Genomic DNA, 21,192 nt, shown 5'->3' with positions numbered 1-21,192 from the left:
ACACTTGTGACCTCACGGGACTGCATTTTAGTCCTCTCTTCTACTCAATTTAATTATTTTAAGTAATCTTATGAAAAATAGGCAAGAGTTTTCTTGGGGCCAAAGTGAAAAATTTAAAGAAATGGTGATACGAGGGTTTTCCTTTCAGAAACAACAGTAGTACTTAACAGAAGAGGGCAGCAAATAATCCAATATAACTTGTCCTTTTTAGACAGATTTCTTACATAGGGTCTAACCTTACTGCACAGCCATTACTAATAAGTTTCCATCTGCTATCTAGTTCTCTTTACACCAAGAACCTCTCCCACATGATTAATGGAAACACAGATTTACAATATGCTTTTTAATAGGCCTTACGATAGCTCGATTAAAATACCAACACACTAAGGTCAGGACAGCATATTAATGAAGATACAGAAAAAAAAGTTAGTCACTAATAAAGTGATCTGATATTGGAAAGAACAACTAAGTAAAGAGGACTTAGATAATTTCATACATCGCTTATACACACACATGGAGAGAAGAAATACTTGATAAACAAGCTTAGGCATTTCAGATCTCCTAGCTCAAAATGACAATAATGGATCAGTCATGGACCACTGCCGCAGCAGAACACAAGTAACAAGTTCATTTGTTGATTTTAAGAGCTTAGTTACTGCAGTCACAGATGCCTCATAACTAACTAAAATAAAAACAGGTTCATTTTGGAAGTCAGTAAGAGAGACTCAAATTTCAGAGAGTGAATATACTCCCCACATCTTCCCATCCACACAGACCACTTGTGGTTAAAAGGACATTAAAATGGAAGAGGAGAACAGATTACACAAGAAAAAAACAGAATGCTATTAGGAAGAAATCAAGTCTAGTATTTGACGTGATTACAAGTTCCTACCTATAATTGTAATAGATACACCAAGTTTTTTGCTCTGAGCGGAAAGTCAACTTTATATGGGCTGAAAGCTGTTCAAACCTCTTTAAATGACTTCAAGCCAAACCAACAATCAGAAAAAGGGACTTCAGGCAATAGGTCTCAAAGCTCAGTCAGAAGTGAAGCTCAGCAGTGTCTCAGCAATTTCCCTGCCCTTTTCCCTTCCCTGGGCATTGGTGCTTACCTATTCCCTTAGAGACCCGAGTCTGGGGACTGATCTGGAGGAACTATTTACTTTTCTACATATGATGAATTTTCTGATGGTTTAAGCTCTCTGAATCAGTTCCCTGAAGAGTCAGATGTGCACCAGTCCAAGGAAAAGAGTGGAAATATTGGACCGTGGCATGTGGGGAAAAAAACCAGATAAACAGGGTTGTGCCAGTGCTGATTTAAACAGCTTAAACGGTCATAAACTGTACCCTAAAAGATACACATTCAATCTACATAACTAACAAAAAATGCCCTACCTAATGATATAGGTAGTTATTTCTCCAAAGATAGATGCTTGTCATCAACTCTATTTTAAACCTCTGACATTAAAACAAATAGCAATTAATGCTATTTCATTTAATTGTAAACTTCCCAAGCTTTTAAAGTATTTCAACTTAGCAAGGCCTTTATTTATTTTTAATTCTGCCAGCCACTTAGGATCATCAAAAACAAAGAAACATACAAAACCAAAAAACCTACCAATGACAATTATGAAACTGCTATGAAAGCTTTTACTTTGTTAGGCAAACTTTATTTTAGCTTTTTTTCCCCCCAAACCATAGGTTTTGTTTGTTTGTTTTTCTCTCTGATGAAGAGCCATAGCTCTCAAAGGCAACCTCTCCCCCATTCCTATTTCAAGGAGCTTCAAATGTAATTTTTAGCATCTATACAGAACTTGCGTTCCCAACCAGCCAGACTCAGCAATCTGAAAATAACAAGTTGAACAGAATTAAATGTTGATATTGAGTATGTATGATACTCAACTGCATCTGCAAATGCACAATTTCTGCAGATCAGTGGACTTCTGTGGCTAACGTAATGGAAGATAAAAGAGAACTTCAGGGTAAAGTGATTTCACTAGTCTATCCCTTAGCCTGTACAAAAGACATACACATTTTTCATCAATGATACAAGCCCTATGGGTAGGAGTTCAAGCGATCATTACTTGAGGGCAAGCACAGGCCATCCTGCCATTCTCTTCCCTGAAGGTATGTGTGTGTTTAAAGGGGGCTGGCAGAACCCTTAGCCTGTATCTTCAGACAACAGCATGTGGTTCAGTGAAAGCTATCATTTATTTAAAAGTGTTTCAGAGTAAATTTATCATACTGTTATTTTTTCATGAGATTAGCCAATATTGTAATGTGTTCAAACACTCCTAAAAAAAAAAAATATTCAAAAAGTTGTTCCAAACTCACTAAATGCTTAGAGACTTGAGCTTTCTAACACAGAAGGCGCATGCTGAGATACGGAACTTAAAAGAACCGTCGTGACAAGTGAAATATTAAAGTGACCACTATAATCATTGTATGAAGATTTTAAGATGAGTTAACCACTAGCTGAAATATTCTGAGATTCTATCATGAAAATCATTTCAGTGCAAGAACAGAAACATTTACCGTATTCACCAAAGCGAAGGGACTCCCACTGCTGCCATTCCACAATGCTGCTGACTACACGTATACCAATGTAGATTAACAGCATTCCTAATGTGGCATCTAACAAGAAGTTGATAAGGTACCTGAAAAGAAAAATGTAAAAGAAAACAAGGAGCAAGGGTCCATTTTCTAAAAGTTCAGTGTATTTTAACACCAGGATTAATAAAAGATCTGTATGTACGTTGAGAAGCCAGACTATTGAGAATAATCATTTACCCACTTCTGTAATTACATAGCCTAAAATTTAAATAGCTTTAGAAGAGTCTCAATATTTTGTTTCTGTCCTTGAAGTTAAGCTCCAACTTCTATTTTTGTGAACTCTGGTACATGCGCATACATACCCTATATAAACTCCAATATTCATTTTAGTCCTTTAAATTAAAACCAGATTTCCCTTTTACCGTTTCTCAGTTCATTCTGCATAGAAAACCTGTATTTGAATGAAACCAAAGGAATAAAAGGAGAAGGAATAAAAAGAGAAGGTATCTTAAAGACACCTCAAGGAATTTGAAGGTAAAAAACCTAACCCAAACCACTTTCATTCTGAGGGGGAAAGACACCACAACTAGACTGTTTTTCTTGCTCAAGGGAGTTCCCTCCCAGCCTCAACAAGGAGCAATCAGCAGTGGACTACCATGCCTAGAGAATACAGTCACTATCTAGGCCAAATTTCAACTTACTTAGTGTTAGGAAGAAAAGTGATTCACTTCCTTGCACTTCAGTTCTTGTCCAATAAACATTTGAAAAAATCAGGAACAAGACTGCCCCCTCAAAAAACCTCCCAAACCAACCAAACCACCCCCTCAATGGACACACATCTGATGCACTACTAGTTTTATTGTTTCAAAAAGAGCTTCTCAGATCTTGCCTATGCTTCAAGAGCTAGAGATTACTATGGGTTTCAAATTAATTCTTAGGTTCATTAAATGATACAGCTGAAAGTGAGAGCATTTTCTAAGTCAGTTTGGTTTATTTACTATCACTGATTTTAGCTAACAAAACAGCAGCTGAGAAAGAGCCAGCTATAAGACACATAGTAAATCCCCGTTACTGAGATTCCTATTTGTTAATTCCAAACACTTAAGGTAAACTAAGAGTCTACAGCAACTTATCTGCAGGGATAAAAACAGCATATCAGAGACCTGTGGGCTTCAGCTGGCTGCAGAGACAAATCCATGTGGACAAAATAGTATCAGAAAGTAGAAAGCAAGGACAGAATACGTGCCTTCAAAACAGTAAAGGAGGAGCTGTTCTGACCCTCAAAAGCCCATTCAAGAGCAGCTCAAAAGCAAAAATGGACATGCCTTGCTTCAGCCAGGATTTACCCATAAGCTTCCTAAAAAAATAGTTTATTTTCTAATAGTTATATTGCAAATCAGAGTTTTCATGAACTTTCTATTAGACAAACATTAAAATGAAGGTTTAGCGTTTGGCAGAGGAAACTCAGCAATTACAAGTCTACACAAGTCATTTTAAGGCCACAAGGGGCTGCTGTAAGTCTATAGCAGGAAGGCAGCCATCAGGCTCAGGGAGAAGAGATGCGCCAACACCTATTTTGCATCAAATTACGGCTCACAGCGCAGGCCAAGTATGCCTGATATTCCCAAGCACATGAGGCTCACTACCTGTAGGCAACATGCGCATTCTGTGATGCACTGCGTTAACACCGCTCACATGTAACCGGTGCGCCAGCACGAACAACAAAACAAGTTGCTGCCACTATCAGATAAATGCATTTGGCTGAGAGTTCAGCAAGTAAAAGGCTGGGGTTCGTACAAACTTCCCGGTGCGCCATGCACGGCCAGCCCAGTGCCCTGCACTGCAGAAGAGGAGTGCCGTTTGCTTTTGCTATTTAAAATTCTTCAAACGATAACCCATCTGTCAAGGTGTTTTAACAGATGTTTTACCAGCTTTGATACCATCACACACCTGCCTGAATTACAGCACTACATTCCCAGCCTAACAAATGGCAACTTCCAATTCTTTCCAAGCTTTGAACCACAGTGTTTTCTAAAACTACATTTTCTGGTTTTGTTCTGAAAATAACCCACAAACTACAAACCAGAGAAGAACAAAAAAAACTATCCACGTTTGAATTTGCTGAGTAAAACTATTATTATTTTAAGTCACAAACAGAAACGTTGCTTTTACGCACTAATTTTGAACCACTTGCACACTTCAGATATATTTTTCTCAAGAAAGGACAAGTGGCTTTGGTTAATACTGCATGTTATTTTTTCTGCTAACACGGAGGCCCTGCACCCTTGTCTGAGAAATTATACAGCTCCACACTGTAATTTTTGTTATCCTGAGAACAGTGAATAACAGTTCTCTGCCTCACGCTCTTACTTGTTTTGTGTCATGTTACGCTTACATGAAAAGTGGTATTTGAAAATAAAGTTATGTAGACTATATTAAAACATGTAGAAGAGAATGCACATGTTAGTATACCTTTTATCCCGAAAACTCAGTACACAGCACAAAGTTGATTTTAATTTTAAAATACTGTTATAAACTACTAAGCTTTAGCTTTAAACACTGACAATTTTAGACATGCTTTGGTTAGCTTACTTGAATATATACTTTAATATATAAAAATGGAATGAAAGCAATTTGCACCTGCTAGTTTTTAAATCTATCAGAAAATTCTTAAATCAGTAAGCAAGCAAAATCCTACAGTGATGCCTGGTATTATTGAAACCCTTGTAATTATAAGTTAAACTTCACAGTTAGCGTGTTAAAATAAATGCATTTTCCCTACCAAAATGTTTTGTAGTGGGAAGAAAAAAGCTGTGTTTTACTTGCACGTCTATAGCATGTAGGCACACGAAAGAAACCGAGGAGGAATAAGGGAAATAGAATAGGCTCGTGAAGCAACACAAGCATATCCCTGAGCTGTGTAGCTCCTTTGTTTACCAAAGGACAACAGTGAGCAGATACCATTGAAGGAACTGGATTGGTTTTAAAGGGCAAATTACTAGGCTTTTAAAAGTAATTTCACAGCTTCTGTTACCAGGAATGTGTAAGCTTCTTTGAGCATGAGCCCTATCAAGAACAAACCCAAACAATTACCGTTTGCTTCAGGAGCTCCTGTAAAGAGCCTGACGGGGTCTTAGTCATAAATCTTCAGGTTTAATATACTACAGCGAAATGCTTATCTATTTAGTCACACTGCTTCAAGCGTGACATTGCAAAATTAATTTTTGTACTAACTGCCTGGGTACTGAGCAAGATTTCCTGCTTTTAACAAAATGAAAATACTGCAGTAGCTAATGTGGGTTTCAGAAGAAAATACACGAATGATCTTTGCTAAATATTCCTGAAAGCAACCCGACTTTATATTAAAGCATTGCTGCAGCGAACAGTGCAGTTGGAGGTCAGTGTATGCAACTGTATATTCATTTCCTTTGGTCCCTAGCACCTCCTTCAGTAAACAGCCTCATATTACAATGTGCATCCCAAGTCCTCATTCATTAACTGTAGAGGGTGAAGTAGTAAGAGTTTACACTCGGTCTAAAATATCTATATACAGCCCAGAAAAAGCCTTCCAAGGTTCTGCCAGCCATGAACTAAAAGAGCAGAACTCTGATCCTTGATCAACTAAGCTTAAACCAGAGGTTCTTGAAAGTGGTTCATTTTTACCGTGAAAATTGGTTTCTCAGCTCTGTCTTGCATTATTGTCCACGTACACCATCAAACTCAACCGCAGAACTTCCATAAAGACCAATTATTATGAAATTAAACACTCACAGTGAACAAGGGTCTTCTTCTGTAAGGTCTGATAAATAGACATTTGCGAAGTGGATGAACAACATCCCTATGGCTTGCTTGGAAGTATCTAAAAACCTGTATAGAGTAAAAACAGTTTTTAAGACACACGCAACTGTTTACACCACAGTCAGACATTGCAAATTTATTTTAATTAAAATTCCATCTCAAGTATTCATTTTTTTCTTCGAATAAGAACACCAGAATGATAAAGTGTCATGGTATTTTGCTTATTTAACAGTGTTCCATTTGAAATTCTGCCCCTTTTTTTTCTTGAATATTGCTAACAATAAACCAAATCATACTAACTTTAAACCTTACCACTGTAAATCTAAAGTCTAGGGATATCCTCTTGGTATCGTATGCATTATCCACGAGCTAATCCTCACTAAACCTAGCTAAGTCTTTAATAACCTCCTGTAAACAAGGAGTATGCCAGCCTCGCTAGATATTTCAGTCCTTCTACGTTTATGCATTTTTAGCAAGTTTATAGCACAGACAAAAATAAAATCCTCATCATGTGCTTGTTGGTGAACAAGATAATAGCTGGCTAATGAGTCCTTTATCTATAGTATTTTGCTAAAAAGCCAACATATTTTTCACCTTAAAGCATGAAGTGGTCTCACTGAACTTTACCTGTAGTACAACAGCTTAGATCACACTGCAAAAGAATTATAACCTTGAAAGCATTATCTCCAAAGCAGATGACAGAGTTGGAAAGAAAATAGTTTGCTACTTACAGGGAAAATATAAAAAACCCCACTTAGATGCTGATTCACTATTGACTCAGCCCTCATCATTCTTTTATCATCACCCTTTGCATAAAAACAAAACTTCCAGTGGATGGTTTATTAAATGTTAAATATAGGAATTGTATCAAAAGTATTCTGTAGGCAAGAGTGCATTCTTTATACAGACTGACACCCATTTTGCCTGTTGCTTCCATGCCTAAAAAGATCCAAACACCCCAACAGATCAAACAACATTTTAGGCCCAAATTCATCTCCCCTCCCTGACAACTTTGTATTAAACTTCATTCTCTTGCATTCATTGCATGACATAGAAAGCAGTATCGGAGATGAAGCAGGAAGCCAGTGAGTTACTTATCTGACCAGTACACCATACTAGAAATAACAATATTCAATTCCCAGAACAAGATTCTTTGCTTAAAAATTAAGGGCTATCACCACGCTTCTCAGAATTTCAGGCTGAGGTAGACTGATTTTGTATTGTACAAAGATTTTGTATTTATTTTTTCAATAAAATAAAGATCAGGACTAGTTTTGAAAAGCAGCATTGTACGAGATTAATTTAAACCACTGAAGTCTTCAACAACTGGAATGACAGCTTAAGATTTACACCAGTCTCAAAACTAGTACAGGTTATGTTGGCATTGCTACAATCCAACAACTTTTTTAAAAGTAATAAAAAGAAATATATTTTTATACCTTGTAAATACATAAGCCATAAAAAAGTACATCTTTTACCATATTATCTTCTATCTTATATGCAGTAAGATAGCTACAGGACATGGAATTTTGTTTAAGCCCAGCTGAGAGCTTCTTCTTATAAGCTTATGTAAGTTTGTAGATGTTCAATACAGCTTAAGGCAACTGTAAGTTTCCATCTTCAGGAAGAAGCACAACTTGAAGCTTTGTGTCTAGATTGCAGAGATTTCTGGAGGTGTTCAGTAAGAAAGAACCAGCAGGGAAACACACAGAAGGTAACTTTTCATTGACTCATGTATTTTGGTAACGTCTTTTGTTCCTCACTGTCAGTCACTGATTTGTTGTCATCACTTTTTTTTAATCATCATATGCAAACAATCATTCCTTCAATTTCTAAAACACACAAGAAACAAAAAATTTAAGAATAAAGCATGCAGAAACATACCATATCCTCCAGGGACGTCTTTCATGCTTTGGTTCTCTGAAGCGTTTTACTAAGAAGGGGGAAAAAAAAAAAAAAGAAAAGCGAAGACAATCAGCAACTCCCAAAGCAACAAAAATATAGAAAAGTAAAAGCAAATCATCCTGCGGAAACATTACATTCTTTGATAAATTAGATCTTACAGAACTGCATTTCACTTTATCAGTCTCTTAAGGACACATTTTTAAAGAAACTGGCTCCCTTCCGTCACCCTCAAGTTCCTACGGATCCATCGTCTGACTGCCAATACACCTCACACGAAAAAATAACCTATTACCAACCACCATTTCATTGGCTTGAGCTTTTGTGACTGCCCATCCAGAAAATTTAATTTCTGATAGGAAAGCAGGTATTAGGAAAACCCGTTTCTTTTGCTCACTGGAGACCAAAAGTCAAATTGGAAAGTATTCTGATAATAGAGGGGCAATCTATAATATCAGAAATAAATCAAGTGAATTAGTAGCAGGACAAATACATTCTCTGACAAAGTATATTTATTTTATGGATGACAAGTAAGACTTTTGTGAGCAAACTGAATTGCAAAAGGAAAGCAGGACAGATTTTTTAGGCAGATAATCCCTTTGCAAAAAGGTTGATACTTGTTAACACATTAAAACCTCAAAGAAATCCAGTATTAAAATTACTGCCAACTATACAAAAGCTAAAAAAAAAAAAAGGATTAATTTGACTATTTTAATCTTGATACAGTTTATAATACAAATGTCGTGGTTTAACCCCAGCCAGTTAACTCTATCCCAGCTGAAACCAGGACAACAAATTATTTCTATCTGATAGAAAGCTCCTTTCACACCCTGCTCAGCTACTCCCAGGTCCATCCCAGGAGCCATCAGCCCATCCCAGGTCCATCCCCACAAGCCCAGAGGAGCAGAAGCCCAAAGGCAGATGGGGGAACACAAATTCCAAACTCGGAGGAAGGGACGGCTGCCCCAGAAGAGCCTCAGCCCCCCCAGCCAGGGGTGACCCCCATCCTGGGGAGCCAGCTCCAGAGCACCTTTGCGAGGGAGGCGGTCAGCACGTCACGGGACCGGACAGGTATGGGATGCAAGGGAAGAGTGGTTTTGGATTGCACAAGACGTACTATGGGTTGTTTTGCGGAGGAACCAAAGGCTGGGAAAGGGAAGGATCTAGATGATCCATGGAGGAAAAAGTGGGGGAAAACAGAGGGATAGGGGGATAAAAACAGTCGCTCATACATAAACAGTGGCCGGTCCATACGCTTGTACTGTCTGATCTGCAGTTAGTCATATCTTCTTAGGAAATTCCATTTCTAACTCTTTCTAGGCAAGAAAACCTTTTTCCCTACTGGGAACACACGCCCAGCCCTGCCACGGGTCAGACCTGGGGCAGAGAGCTGTGGCAGCCTTGCCTCTGCTGGATCTGCCCTAATGCCATAACACAGGTTTATTTTCTGTTAAAGCTGCAAGATACTAATTCCTTCTATATCCCAAAGACCAAAGATAACAGGGTAGTGGAAAACCTTTCCACTAAGGATAGGTTTTATAGATGGGGTTTACTTCCTTCTTCTGTCCAAGGTTCAGTGTCACTCACCAGCTGCTTCAACATGTGTCTTGAAAAATAATTGTTTAGGCTCTTATTTCAGAAGTTATCCCCTAAGCGCCAATTCCCCTCCTCTTCTGCAACTTGCAGAGATTCTGTCTTAAAAGGCACAAACCATACCAGGTATAGGTCAGGCAAAACATCAATAGGTATTTTAACCTGCTTCTCCAGGTATTAGCAATGAATTTATGTTTCAAATAGGATGTGATGGATATAAATTATGCTTACCTAGCTTACAAGCCCTTAAAACACGTTTTGGTTTACGAACCAATCACAACTTTTTCACAAGTAACGCAAATTTCCCCAGAGCCAATCATCCGCATACAATACAGCATTAAGATAATTACTTGAATGCCTTAAATAAATAAATAGCACCTCCAAGGTGGAGGGTCAGCATTTGCAGGGAGCACCAAGCTAACGACTTCTGATTTCACTGTCTGTCACTGCTGCCGACAGCAGAGAGAGAAGCTGCGTTTAACCTCCATATAATACGACCATTAGAAATTAAAAAGTGACAAGAGGAAGACTGTACATTTACACTAAAGATAAAGTTGTAATAGCAACATTTGCCAGCATTTTCCTCTGTGAACAGCATGCAATAAATATAAAACTTCTGTTAAAAATGAGCAACACTCAGCTAAGTTAACCAGTTTGCTGTTTATGACAAGTCCTCTCCAGTTACACTATGGATTACTTTAATTAGCATCACTTTTACACAACAACAGGAAGCCACAAAGCAGCACAAAATAAATGCAAGAAACAGAAGTTTCAACTTACTGTCGAGTTTGTGCAAGATGCTTTTCTGGAGACAAAATAAAAATTAAACTGGTCAGATCTGCATACTTTGGCGGGGCAGGGGGTAGGAATTCCAAGCTTAGGCTCTTGTCTATTATTACTATGAAGAAGTTGTATAAGCCTGTGGATTCATTTCTTTCTCTAAAGTATTCACTAAGAATTTGTTTTGGAAGAGCATGTATAAAACCAATTCAGCTAACACCATTTCAAATTTTATCCATACTGAGAAAAAGACTTCAGAAGGTCTGTGTTTCTCTGGGCAATTCTGAAAAGATAATATTTCATTTGAGTTAACATTAAGCAGGAGAGTTAACTTTGAAAACCTCTACAGACGTCTTTCGGGAATGTATTAAATGGCTGATCACACCACAAATTTCTACCCCCGCAAATTAAATGAGACAATCTTTTTAAATGCGTTAGGAGTTGCTACCTGATGAATATGTACCTGTACACTTGAAAGCCCAGTAGATCCATATGAAACAGTGGGTTTTTTCTCAGCCTAGTTTCTTGCAGCTCTAGGTCTGTGAACATCAGATGCAGATATTGCCAGGTATTTTCCTACATACCCCTGATGCAACATCCAGGTTACGCTGCCTGCCCAGCACAATATACTATCACATCAGACTGGTCCAAGTAGAGAGCCATTTAACTTCTCCCCCAGCAAGGGAGTGTGTTTTCTGTACGGCTGTAGACAGCTGGGGCCTTCCCAGTAGCTAAATTGAGCAAAAAACCAACAGGCTGTAGGTAACCACACTGGTAAGCTCAGGGTCCATAGCAAGTTTGCTATTAATAAATTAACTTTGAAACCAAAAGGCAGCACGTCTTTTCAAATAAAGACTCTGTACACTTTTTAAGCATCTATCAAATTGGGGCGGGGAAAGCAATTCTTCCATTTGCCCTCCCTCAGAGTATGTCCCGATTGTAGATGCTCTCAGCCCTACTCACAGTTTCTCTTGGCAGTCTGCGTTGCCTCACCGTAAACTCAGAGACGTGCACTGGTGCGTGTGTCAGCTGACAGATGGATCTCAATCTGCCAGCTTCTCACTGTGAGGAGGTGGTACCACGCCATATGCTCCAATTCGAAGCGTTATACTCGCGCTAGCAAGAATTTACCGTATTTAATATTAATTAACTAATAATGGTCAGAATTTCATGCTGAATTATAAATGAAGAAGGAAGTGCTGCTTGTTTACACATTCAATGCCAGAATTTTTCAGGAAAGGAAATAAAAGCACTTCTGCCAACAAGCATGTGAGCTGCCAGATGGACAGATAATAGATAAGCATACAAGGCAGAATATCGCTAATGCAAAATTCAAGTTCATTAAATTATCTTTCCGTTTCATTGAAATTCTAGGAATAATTAATGCCACAGTACTGTGGAAAGGTTTCTAACAATTACTTTAACACAGGAGTTTTGCGATCAGTACTCCAGAAAACTGAAGACTCATAGGGAAGAATAAAGGCTATCTATAAGAACAGAGATAAGAAATAAAGTAAAACCTCTCCAAAGTATCAACATGAAAAGCAACACTTGAATCTGTACTTGGAATTCAGTCTTTCCTCCTCTCCCTCCTTTACCTCCTCAAAAAGTCCCATGGGAAATATTTTGCTGATGTGAAGCAACTTCAACGTGCATTTAAGAACTCCAAGTTTCCAGATGGCTGCTCTTGTAGCAGCACAAAACTGGCCCAACTCAAACGTTTGAAATGTTTCTACATATCATATATTGTTGCATTTCTTAGACACGTGTTCTGGCAGTTCACAGTAAGCATCTTTCTGATCCCAGTAAAAATCTACGAAGATTTCTCTAGCTCATTAATTTTAAATTTAAAAAAAAAATGAAAATAACCTAAAGAATATTCAACATGTTAGGTGTTTTCTGCAGCTGTACTACAATAACACTGCTCTTCTGTGGAGAGAATTGGGAATTTCACCTGTATATGTGCTTCTCAAAACTTTTTCAAAAATAAGTCAAAGCACGTGACAAAACATTTTGTTTCGTAAACCTCCTACACACTTCTGTCATCAGACCTCAGCAAAGCAACAGCTGAGCTAGCCAAACAGAAGAAGAAAACCAAGAGGAGGAAGGGTTAGCGAGGATAAGAACACATTTGCACAGGACACACGCAAACCCGCTCACATGCGTGGACAGTTTCAGCAAGGACAGACTCAGACCCTTCTCACGGGTGCACAGGCAACAGGCATGAGGAAATAGCCACAAGTTGCAGCCAGGGAAATTCTAGCATGATAGAAATGAAAAATTTCCAACGAGAGCAATTAAACTCTGCAACAAGTTGCTCAGAGAGGGTGCGGTGACTTCAGTCTCATAGACCTCGAAAATTCACCTGGATGATGCTCCAAGCAAGGAGATGTAGGCTGGCTCTGCTCTGAGCCGGAGGTGGGAACAGGGGACATTTGGGGTCCCTTCCAACAAAAATTGGTCTGTAAGTCTAAAAATCATCTTTCTGTGATATGATGCTTAAAAGCTCCAAGATTTGAGCCAGTTACCAAAGGACCAAAGTATGGCTAACTAAAAACCATACACACACACACATATATATATATGTATGCCCAGAATGCAAAAGCGAGAAATCTGCTGCAGTTTGAGCTTCCATACAGTGTTGTATCACGAGAGCGTTGAATCTCCTCCAGCAGATTGGCTTTGCTGGGCTTCCTGAATAATGTGTTGCAACGACAGAGGTCCTCCAACATAGCCTTGGTAGTACAGGACTGTTGTGATCTGCAGGGTTACTTTGATATTAATTCACATAATTTCCAACATTTAAGACAAGTATTAAAGTTTCCAGTAGTATACTGTTTTGCTCACTACGTATGGAGTTACAACTGAAGAGTTAAACCAAGCATTAGCACCCAAACTCAGAATTGGATGCAGAATTTCATGTGGCTACTCTCGGACAACTGAAAAATTTTCAGAACATTTGGTTATCAGAAAAACATATATCAGAAGAACATCATAAATTTGAACCTGCAATTTCTAACCTTGTAAGAAACTTGTATGCAGGCCAGATTTCAATTTTTAAAAATTCTATTTAGGAAGACTATCAAAAACACTGTTCTGCATTTTAGTATGAATACTTTTCCCGTAACAGTGGGAACCATGTTTGCTATGAGTAACCACATGCACACTAATAATTCCTGAAAATTCACACCACCATGGAATGACAAGTACTGGTGAATTTTATGTTACCTGTGATCTTTTTCATATGTTTGAACTTAGCTCCCTTTCCCACTAAAGCAAAGCTTTTAAGAGGTTTGTCTTGCAGTTTCACTTTATCCCCCCCATTATTTTCTTGGTAGCAGCAAAGAGGGAGTAATAAATTACAGATTTCCCCCAGATAGAATTTTTCTTTTTTAAATCAACTTTGCAAGAAACAACATGCCTAATGAGAACAGGCTAAACCAATGGCTTACAAAAAGGTATACAAGTGTGTAAACAACGTATCACTTGATTGCCAAAAGCTTTTGCAACACTTACGAGCTCAGCATCTCCCTATATTCATAGTTTAAAAAAAAAAAAAAAAAAAGGAACGTGGGGGGGTGTGTGTGTGTGTGTTTAAAGTAATAAATGTGATTGCAAAAAAGACCAAAAGAACCAGTGTTTCTGGCTTGCTGCTCATTTCTCCACACAAAAAAGAAAAAGTACTATGGTTCTGGTAATCCAATTTTTGCCCTACTGCAATTCTTCCTTCTCTTCCTATGCCCCATTAACTACAACTGAGATGCTCTGTGATATAGCTGTACTGGTGAAAGACACCAGAAGCCATAGTTTCTTCATGATGAGGAAAGTTATTCCATAACTCAGAGGAAAATTTTGTTCTAGTCCATGTTAAAGACTGACATACTATGAAGTGCATGAGCTCACCAGCTTTGCTCCCCTTCAAAAAGGATTTTTAAAACTTCTGTAGGACAGAAAACACTATTAGCCACACAAGTACCCAACCTCTTTTCTTAATTCCACTGCATCCTTGGCCTCACTGGTTCTGTAGAGATATGTGGGTAATTAAGAACTTGTCCATTAAAGACAGTCACCCAGGGAGAAACTTTATAGAAATGCTGGACACAATAAAGTTTAATGACCCAGCTAGTTAGTTATTCAGGGACATTGTAAGACTAATGATTCAGCGTCTGGACAGCCACGCGGCATCCGCAAAACTGCCGACCTTACCCCAGTCTCTTCGTTCCAATGGCAGCAGTTCGAATAACCTTGTGGCTGCAGTTTTTAGGCAGCAAAAACTTTGCAATAGTTAAATGGGTCTGACTGGCAATCTTGTTAGAGCAGAGAACAAGAGGCTTTGTTTCACTGCAAAGTTAAATAAGCTAGTGCCGAGCATCAGCCAAACCCAGCTATCTCACGACCAGGGCTCTTTTGTCTCAACACAGATGACATAAGATGGTGGAAAATGATGTGCCAACACTGGATTTCACACAATTTATCAAATGGGCAGCAGTGCTTGCTGGATAAACAGTGGAGAATTAGAGTTACTGGAAGTTACCTCTATAAAAAATTTACCTCCTACCTGTTTCCACACCCAGCTAAAAACCTACCTGTAAACTTTGTCCCTACAAAGGTTTTGTGATAGATAAGGGAATGGCTATCACAAAGTGAAGTTCCCCTTCACAGTGCAGGGGAGGAGAGGACAAATCATTATCAGGGCGGGGGGGGAGGGGAAGGGGATAAATAAAAAATACTGCTACCTGAGCTTTGGAATAAAACAGACCATGTTGCTTCTTCAGGAAGGGCATCCAAATGCATTACATGAGGTTGGTGAGCTTTTTATTCTTAACAAGTATATTTTTTAAGCCAAAAAAAAAAAAATTCCAAATGCTTAGCTTGTGAAGATTGGCTGGGGGAGACACAAGGAAGTCATATTACCTGTTGCATACAATTCAGTCTAAGACAATTTTGCAAAGGCTGATCTCATGTATCCTGGTAGCACATGATAGTGTGGTTCTGACAGAAGCATTAACTCGGGTGTCAATAAAGGAAACAAATGTGTCTTGGTAGAGCGTGCAGCCCAGACATACCTCATCAATAGCCATTGCAATTGAGCTTTTTTCCTTTTTTTTTAAAAAAAAAGGTAAAGCTTACTTTTAAAATAGCTAAACTAACCTAGCAGACAAAGAATTAGACACAAGTTCTCACTCTCAATTGCTAACCTATTTGCTATCTCCCCAGAGAGACCAGCACTTTAGAGCAGTCAGAAAGTGCATGTAATATGCACTATGTAAACATGAGTATTCAGCCCTTTACTTCCTGAAAGGCATGCCAATGCTAGAGCAATACTAAAAATAAAGGGTTAACTGCAGTTAACTGCTTTAAGAACTCTAAAGTAAACAGCACAAATAGCTTAGGAAGTATTTATCCAAATATTAAAGTTATGAGACAAGATTTGATCTTAGAGACAGGCATTTGTTATCTCTGCATTTAACATATGTAGCACTGTTTGGTCAAGGTGTGCTCTGCTTGAAAGATCACAATAAATCACAGTTTCCCAGCACTTCCAGAGACAGAAGCATACGCTACTCTGTTTCCTCAACAGGTATGAGATAGTTAAAGCACGGCAAATCTAAGCTTCCAGTACTAAAAGTGACTGTAACGTTGGCTTTAGAAGTTTAATACACAGCCTTCTTGAAAAACATTTATACTCTGAACCAGGTGTTATTACAGAACTACCCAAAAATAAAAAGGTAGGTTGCTAGAACAGACATACCATTCTTATACACCTAGTGAAAGCTGAAAAACACAGTCTGCTGTGTTCAAGTGGTTTGGGTTTTTTTTGCTATTAAAAACAAGAACCATTTGGGAAACATGAATTATTTAGTACAAAACAAACAGAATCAATCCATATTAATGTGCACTAAGCAGCAATTTACGATTCACAACACCATTTTCACGTACAGCATTCACAAGATCACTCAATAATGCATGAAGCTTTCCTAACGTTATTAGTATGACAACAGATATCAATGAACTTTAAGTCATTCAAGCCGGTTGTTTTAAACCAGCTCTTGGGAACTGACAGAACTGCCAAAGCACAGCTACAAACTCACTCATCATTCATTAAAATATTAATTAAGCCAGTAACTTAGCAGTTTTAAAAGCAGAAAGCAAACCTGAAATATAAGTTCAGATATACACAAAAAGAATGTAGAAGGAAAACTGTGTTTCCATTTGTAGAAAATGATAAACAGCAAACATATTAAATCAAGGAGACCAAAGGTAGATGTACACTATATGTTTAGAGTCCATTTAATTTCTAAATAGCTTTGCTTACCAGATTCATTCTTCCTAGGCTGCTGAATCTATCGAAGCACTGAATTGCAAGCAAGACACATTTCGCATAACACCAACTGTTTTAAAAAGAACAAGAGATACACAACCTACTTTCATACATTCTCTTTACACATGATCAAATATCATGAAAGGAGAGTCAGCAGCCAATTATGCAGATTTTCTTTGATATAAAGTATCTAACAACTAGGCATTCACCGCATAAATTAAATTACTGAAATCAAGATAAAACAGGTAATAATTTACATGTGCATGAACATTCTTTTTAACGATAAAGCTTCATACCTCTTAAGATTTGTGTAAGCTTCACAAAAGCTTCAAAACACCAAAACCTAATGCCAGCACCAAAAAACATACTGCCATAAGAAAGCTTAAGTTTTTAAGATTAGATGGAGGAGGGTGAGGTGTCCCCCCCATTTAATTTTAAAGTTTCTTAGACTATTTTATCTTCTAACATCACAATTACCTTGCAAAGAAAGCATTAAAACCCTATGCATAGAAAACAACATACACTGCTAGTCACACCATCAGCCTCAAAACAAGAAAGGTATGCTGAAAGATGTCGCATAGTAGCTTTTTCAGCAAAAGAAAGAAGTAAGAGCAATTATTCTAAAAAGGAATTAAAATTTTAGAGCATATCATCCTAAAAAATTTTTTAGAGTCAGAGGATATATGTTGTTAGTTGTCAATAGTTGTTTGTAATTTTAAAATATTTTTTGTTCCATGGGAAAAAAATATATATCTGTATTTTTGACAAATGGAAAAAAAATATCTAGAGTGGAAAAACAAAAAGCAAGCAAAGGTTGTTTCTGTAAGTAGTTATTCAAGGTGACTGGCTAGCCTGTCCAAAATTGGTAAGATGAACCCTGTAAAACAGTATTTGGCCAAGTTCTGAGCATTCAAGCCCAGGACAATGATTTCGTAAGTTTTACCCGTTACCAAACGGATGTCAGTCCTATAAAACTTAGTGTTACATTTGAAACTCTTAAAAATTCAGGACCCCTCTCCCGAGTTGACTTCTCAGCAACAGTTTCTAGTTAATTCCATTGGTTCATCTCTTTCAACAGTGTCAGTGGAGCACAGCAATGGAGAGACCTCTCAAACAGAAGTAGTATACAAATGAACTCCTTGTCACACATCTTCGTGTCCTGAGCACCTTGCAGCTTACAGGCCAGCTGCTTCCCAAGTCCTCCTAAGCTCTATTTAATGCCCATCAACAAGATGAAACAAGGAAACATAAAACTGTGTTCCTCTCCTCTCAAGTGAGCCAACACATATTAATCACTACAAGAGAAGGAATGATTGGTCTTAGAATCTGGGATAGCCAAAAATGTGACAGAAGTTAGGATGACCAAAGTCAAAACATTTCAAATTACAAAAACATTTGATTATTAAAAAAAAAAAGCAGCATCTAGAGAAAAAAACATTATGAACAATAGAAAAAACAAGTTCCTGGGGATGACTTCTCCCTATGCTAGCTTAGCATGCCTGTGAACTAACTCACACCTGCAGCTATGAATCTGAACCATGAATGCAAGCTATGAGGAATTTGAACTGTGAATCCATTTTAGCACATTTTCATTCTCAACATTCATTACATATGACAACATATGTACGAGGTTATGACAATGAATATATATAAAATGTGTGATTCGGGGTCAGTGGTAGAAAAACAGGTCTTCAGTACCTTCAGCAACAGTGTGAATAAGTTTAATTATTCCTAATTAAACCCTAAAACCTCATCCCTGTACCACATGACCTGCAAAGGCAGTCTCATGAAAGCTCCAAGCTTACATTCAGTCTGACAGCGAGATTTAAGTTTTGCAGGGAATACACTTTGCTGTGATCCAGAAATCTTTGAGAACGCGAAGCATTTCCTACCAGAAGGCATGAGAAAGCAGACCTGATTTTCCATTTCATCAACAAAATCCACACAGATAAGACCTTGTTAAATACCAGTTTAAGAATGTAAACTTCATTAACCATGAAATTAATATCACTGCAGAATGCAAAAAGGCGCAGTGTGTATTTGTACAAATCAGTTCCTTACAAATTTAATTATAAAACACTAGTCAAGAACACATTCATTATGCAGCTTACAGTTAAACAACAGCCTAGCTAAGAGTCCAGAAGTTGGTTCTAATTAAACACAGCTTCAGAGTCTCTGGATAATTTATCATTTTAATAGTTTACAAATGTCAACATAACTTATCCTTTTTCCTAAACATTTCATAATGTGAATGACATGCGTAATTATACTTAGAACAATCTTATTATCTGGAGTACAATTATATCCAGCAATCAGCTGAGTAATAAGAAAATGTAATATGTTCTGAGCCAACAAGACAAAGAAGGGCATCAGACAACTGTTAATGAAAAGTGCAACTTACTTACAGATTACGGATTATTTCTCTAAATTGATACCTTCCCCCCCCCCCCCCCCCCCCCTTAACTTTTACTGGCATGGTATTTCAAGAATAGTTGCTGCATTTAGTGATGCTAAAACATTAATGACCTGACACGATCAAGACATTAAGCCACCCAATAAAGCGCTACTACAATCTATAACCAACAAAGAATCAGACATCTTGCAAGCAGTTTCAATTATGGAAGGAAATGTAGTTTAAGCAGGACTAAACATTATGGTAACATGTTTTTCCTATTGTCAGTAAATGCAAAGACACATACCTAACTGCGCTACAAAACAAGATTGGTCTTCTGTTTTCAAAATAGAAAAGAATTTCAAAATTGATATTCCTAAATTCATTTCAAAGTCACTTAAAAAAAGGTCAGCTGAGCAGTTCACAACACTATTATAACTTGCTTTTGTACAACATGAAATTTATCAGCAAGGTTTGCCTTTTTGTGGAGAGCTCGCAAGGGACAGGACTTATCCCAACTAGATATTTCATACATTAAAGAGTACTACAACATTAGCATGGTAAAAGAAAGCAATTTACTCAGCTAATTTACCCATGTGGTTGCATATTTTTTTTTCTGCTACAGCTCGTAGCGCATCTCTCATTCTTGTCTCGAAGACGGATAAGGATGTCAGAGAGACTCTGAAAGGACCGATGATTTATTTAAAACAAACAAGAAGCAGCCATGTAACACAGATGCAAGCGATACCTCACCATCCGGGGACAGCAAAACACTTGATCATTGTAAGGCATAATTTACTTGGCCATGACCAAAGTGACCTCACAGGGCTTTTCCGGGTCCTGCAGCCACAAGCAGACACTTGACCTGCAGAATAATAGCTACTATACCCCACTAAGATACCGATCATTACAAGTTACCATGGATTGGGCCCGAAGGAGCGAGAGGATAAAACGCCTCCTTCCTCCTACCATCACCCCATTCCTGTTGCCTCCTCGGCCCCCAGCCAGACGACAGGGGACCGCATCCCCCCTTCAGGTCAGCCAGCCAGCCAGCCGAACCTGCAGCCTGGCCGTCAAGTAAGACTATTACTTACTTGACCTAAGCAGCGCTCGACTAAAACCCAACCCTGGATCCCAGGGCAGGCTGCAGGAGGGCGGGCTGCCCGCCGGCGGGCAGGAGCGGCGGAGCTGTCCAGGGTCCTGACACGGGTCCTGCCCCGAGGGGGGGGTCCTGCCCCTGGGGGGGTGGGTCCCTGCCCCTGGGGGGGGGCGTCCTCGCAGCCCACCGACCCGCTTCCTTTCCGATGACGAAGTCCTGCTGATTCCACCTTCTGGAATTTTTTTTTCCACCCCCTCCTGTCTTAAAATTTAACTCTCCCTTCGCTTCCTGCTCAACTTTCGCTTTTTAACGTAGCGCAGTCGCATATCTTACTAGCCTCCCTAAGGGGGATTCATCCCCATTGCCGTGATACCTGGAAGTGGTCCTTAAAGTCATCTCAGACTGCCTAATCGTAGAAAATCCCCGAATACACCTTGGAATCCAAGTTCCGCATGTATCTGGCAATTCTCCAGGAACTTGCACTTGTGAAGAGTTCTAGGAAAAAGAATATTTGCATTCTACAAAGGGTGGTCCACTGTGTAAGTGCAATACTCTTCACATTTTCATAAATATGAAATATCCTACTTGTGATTTGAAACTTCTGTACGAGACAAGCTTTAAAATCAGTCGCACAACGAACATTTCCGAGGCGGTCCTCAGCAATTCAAGTGCACGTGTCCTGCATCACTCAAGAGTGAATACGTACAAGGATGGGATGTTATCAACTCAGAATTTGCCTTTATTAATAAAACA

General features: G+C 38.6%; 1 protein-coding gene across 5 annotated transcripts in view; it reads right to left on the bottom strand.

Moving 5' to 3' along the window:
- The window catches only part of STIMATE (STIM activating enhancer), a 38,362-nt gene that overhangs the window by 11,336 nt on the left and 5,834 nt on the right, over positions 1–21,192 (bottom strand). For 4 of the 5 annotated variants that reach the window (XM_049826408.1, XM_049826407.1, XM_049826409.1 and 1 more), the window contains 3 exons: positions 8,236–8,284; positions 6,325–6,420; positions 2,536–2,657 (listed from right to left, as the gene is read on the bottom strand). In XM_049826408.1, the coding sequence (XP_049682365.1) occupies positions 2,536–2,657; positions 6,325–6,420; positions 8,236–8,284 (267 nt within the window). Of the gene's footprint in view, positions 1–2,535; positions 2,658–6,324; positions 6,421–8,235; positions 8,285–15,362; positions 15,381–21,192 lie in introns of those variants that run through there. The other variant, XM_049826410.1, reaches the window with a different exon arrangement.

This window comes from Accipiter gentilis, chromosome 23 (assembly GCF_929443795.1).
Source record: "Accipiter gentilis chromosome 23, bAccGen1.1, whole genome shotgun sequence".
Taxonomy (NCBI): Eukaryota; Metazoa; Chordata; class Aves; order Accipitriformes; family Accipitridae; genus Astur; species Astur gentilis.
Note: the sequence above shows the minus strand (reverse complement) of the source record. Positions and strands in the feature narration are given on the sequence as shown.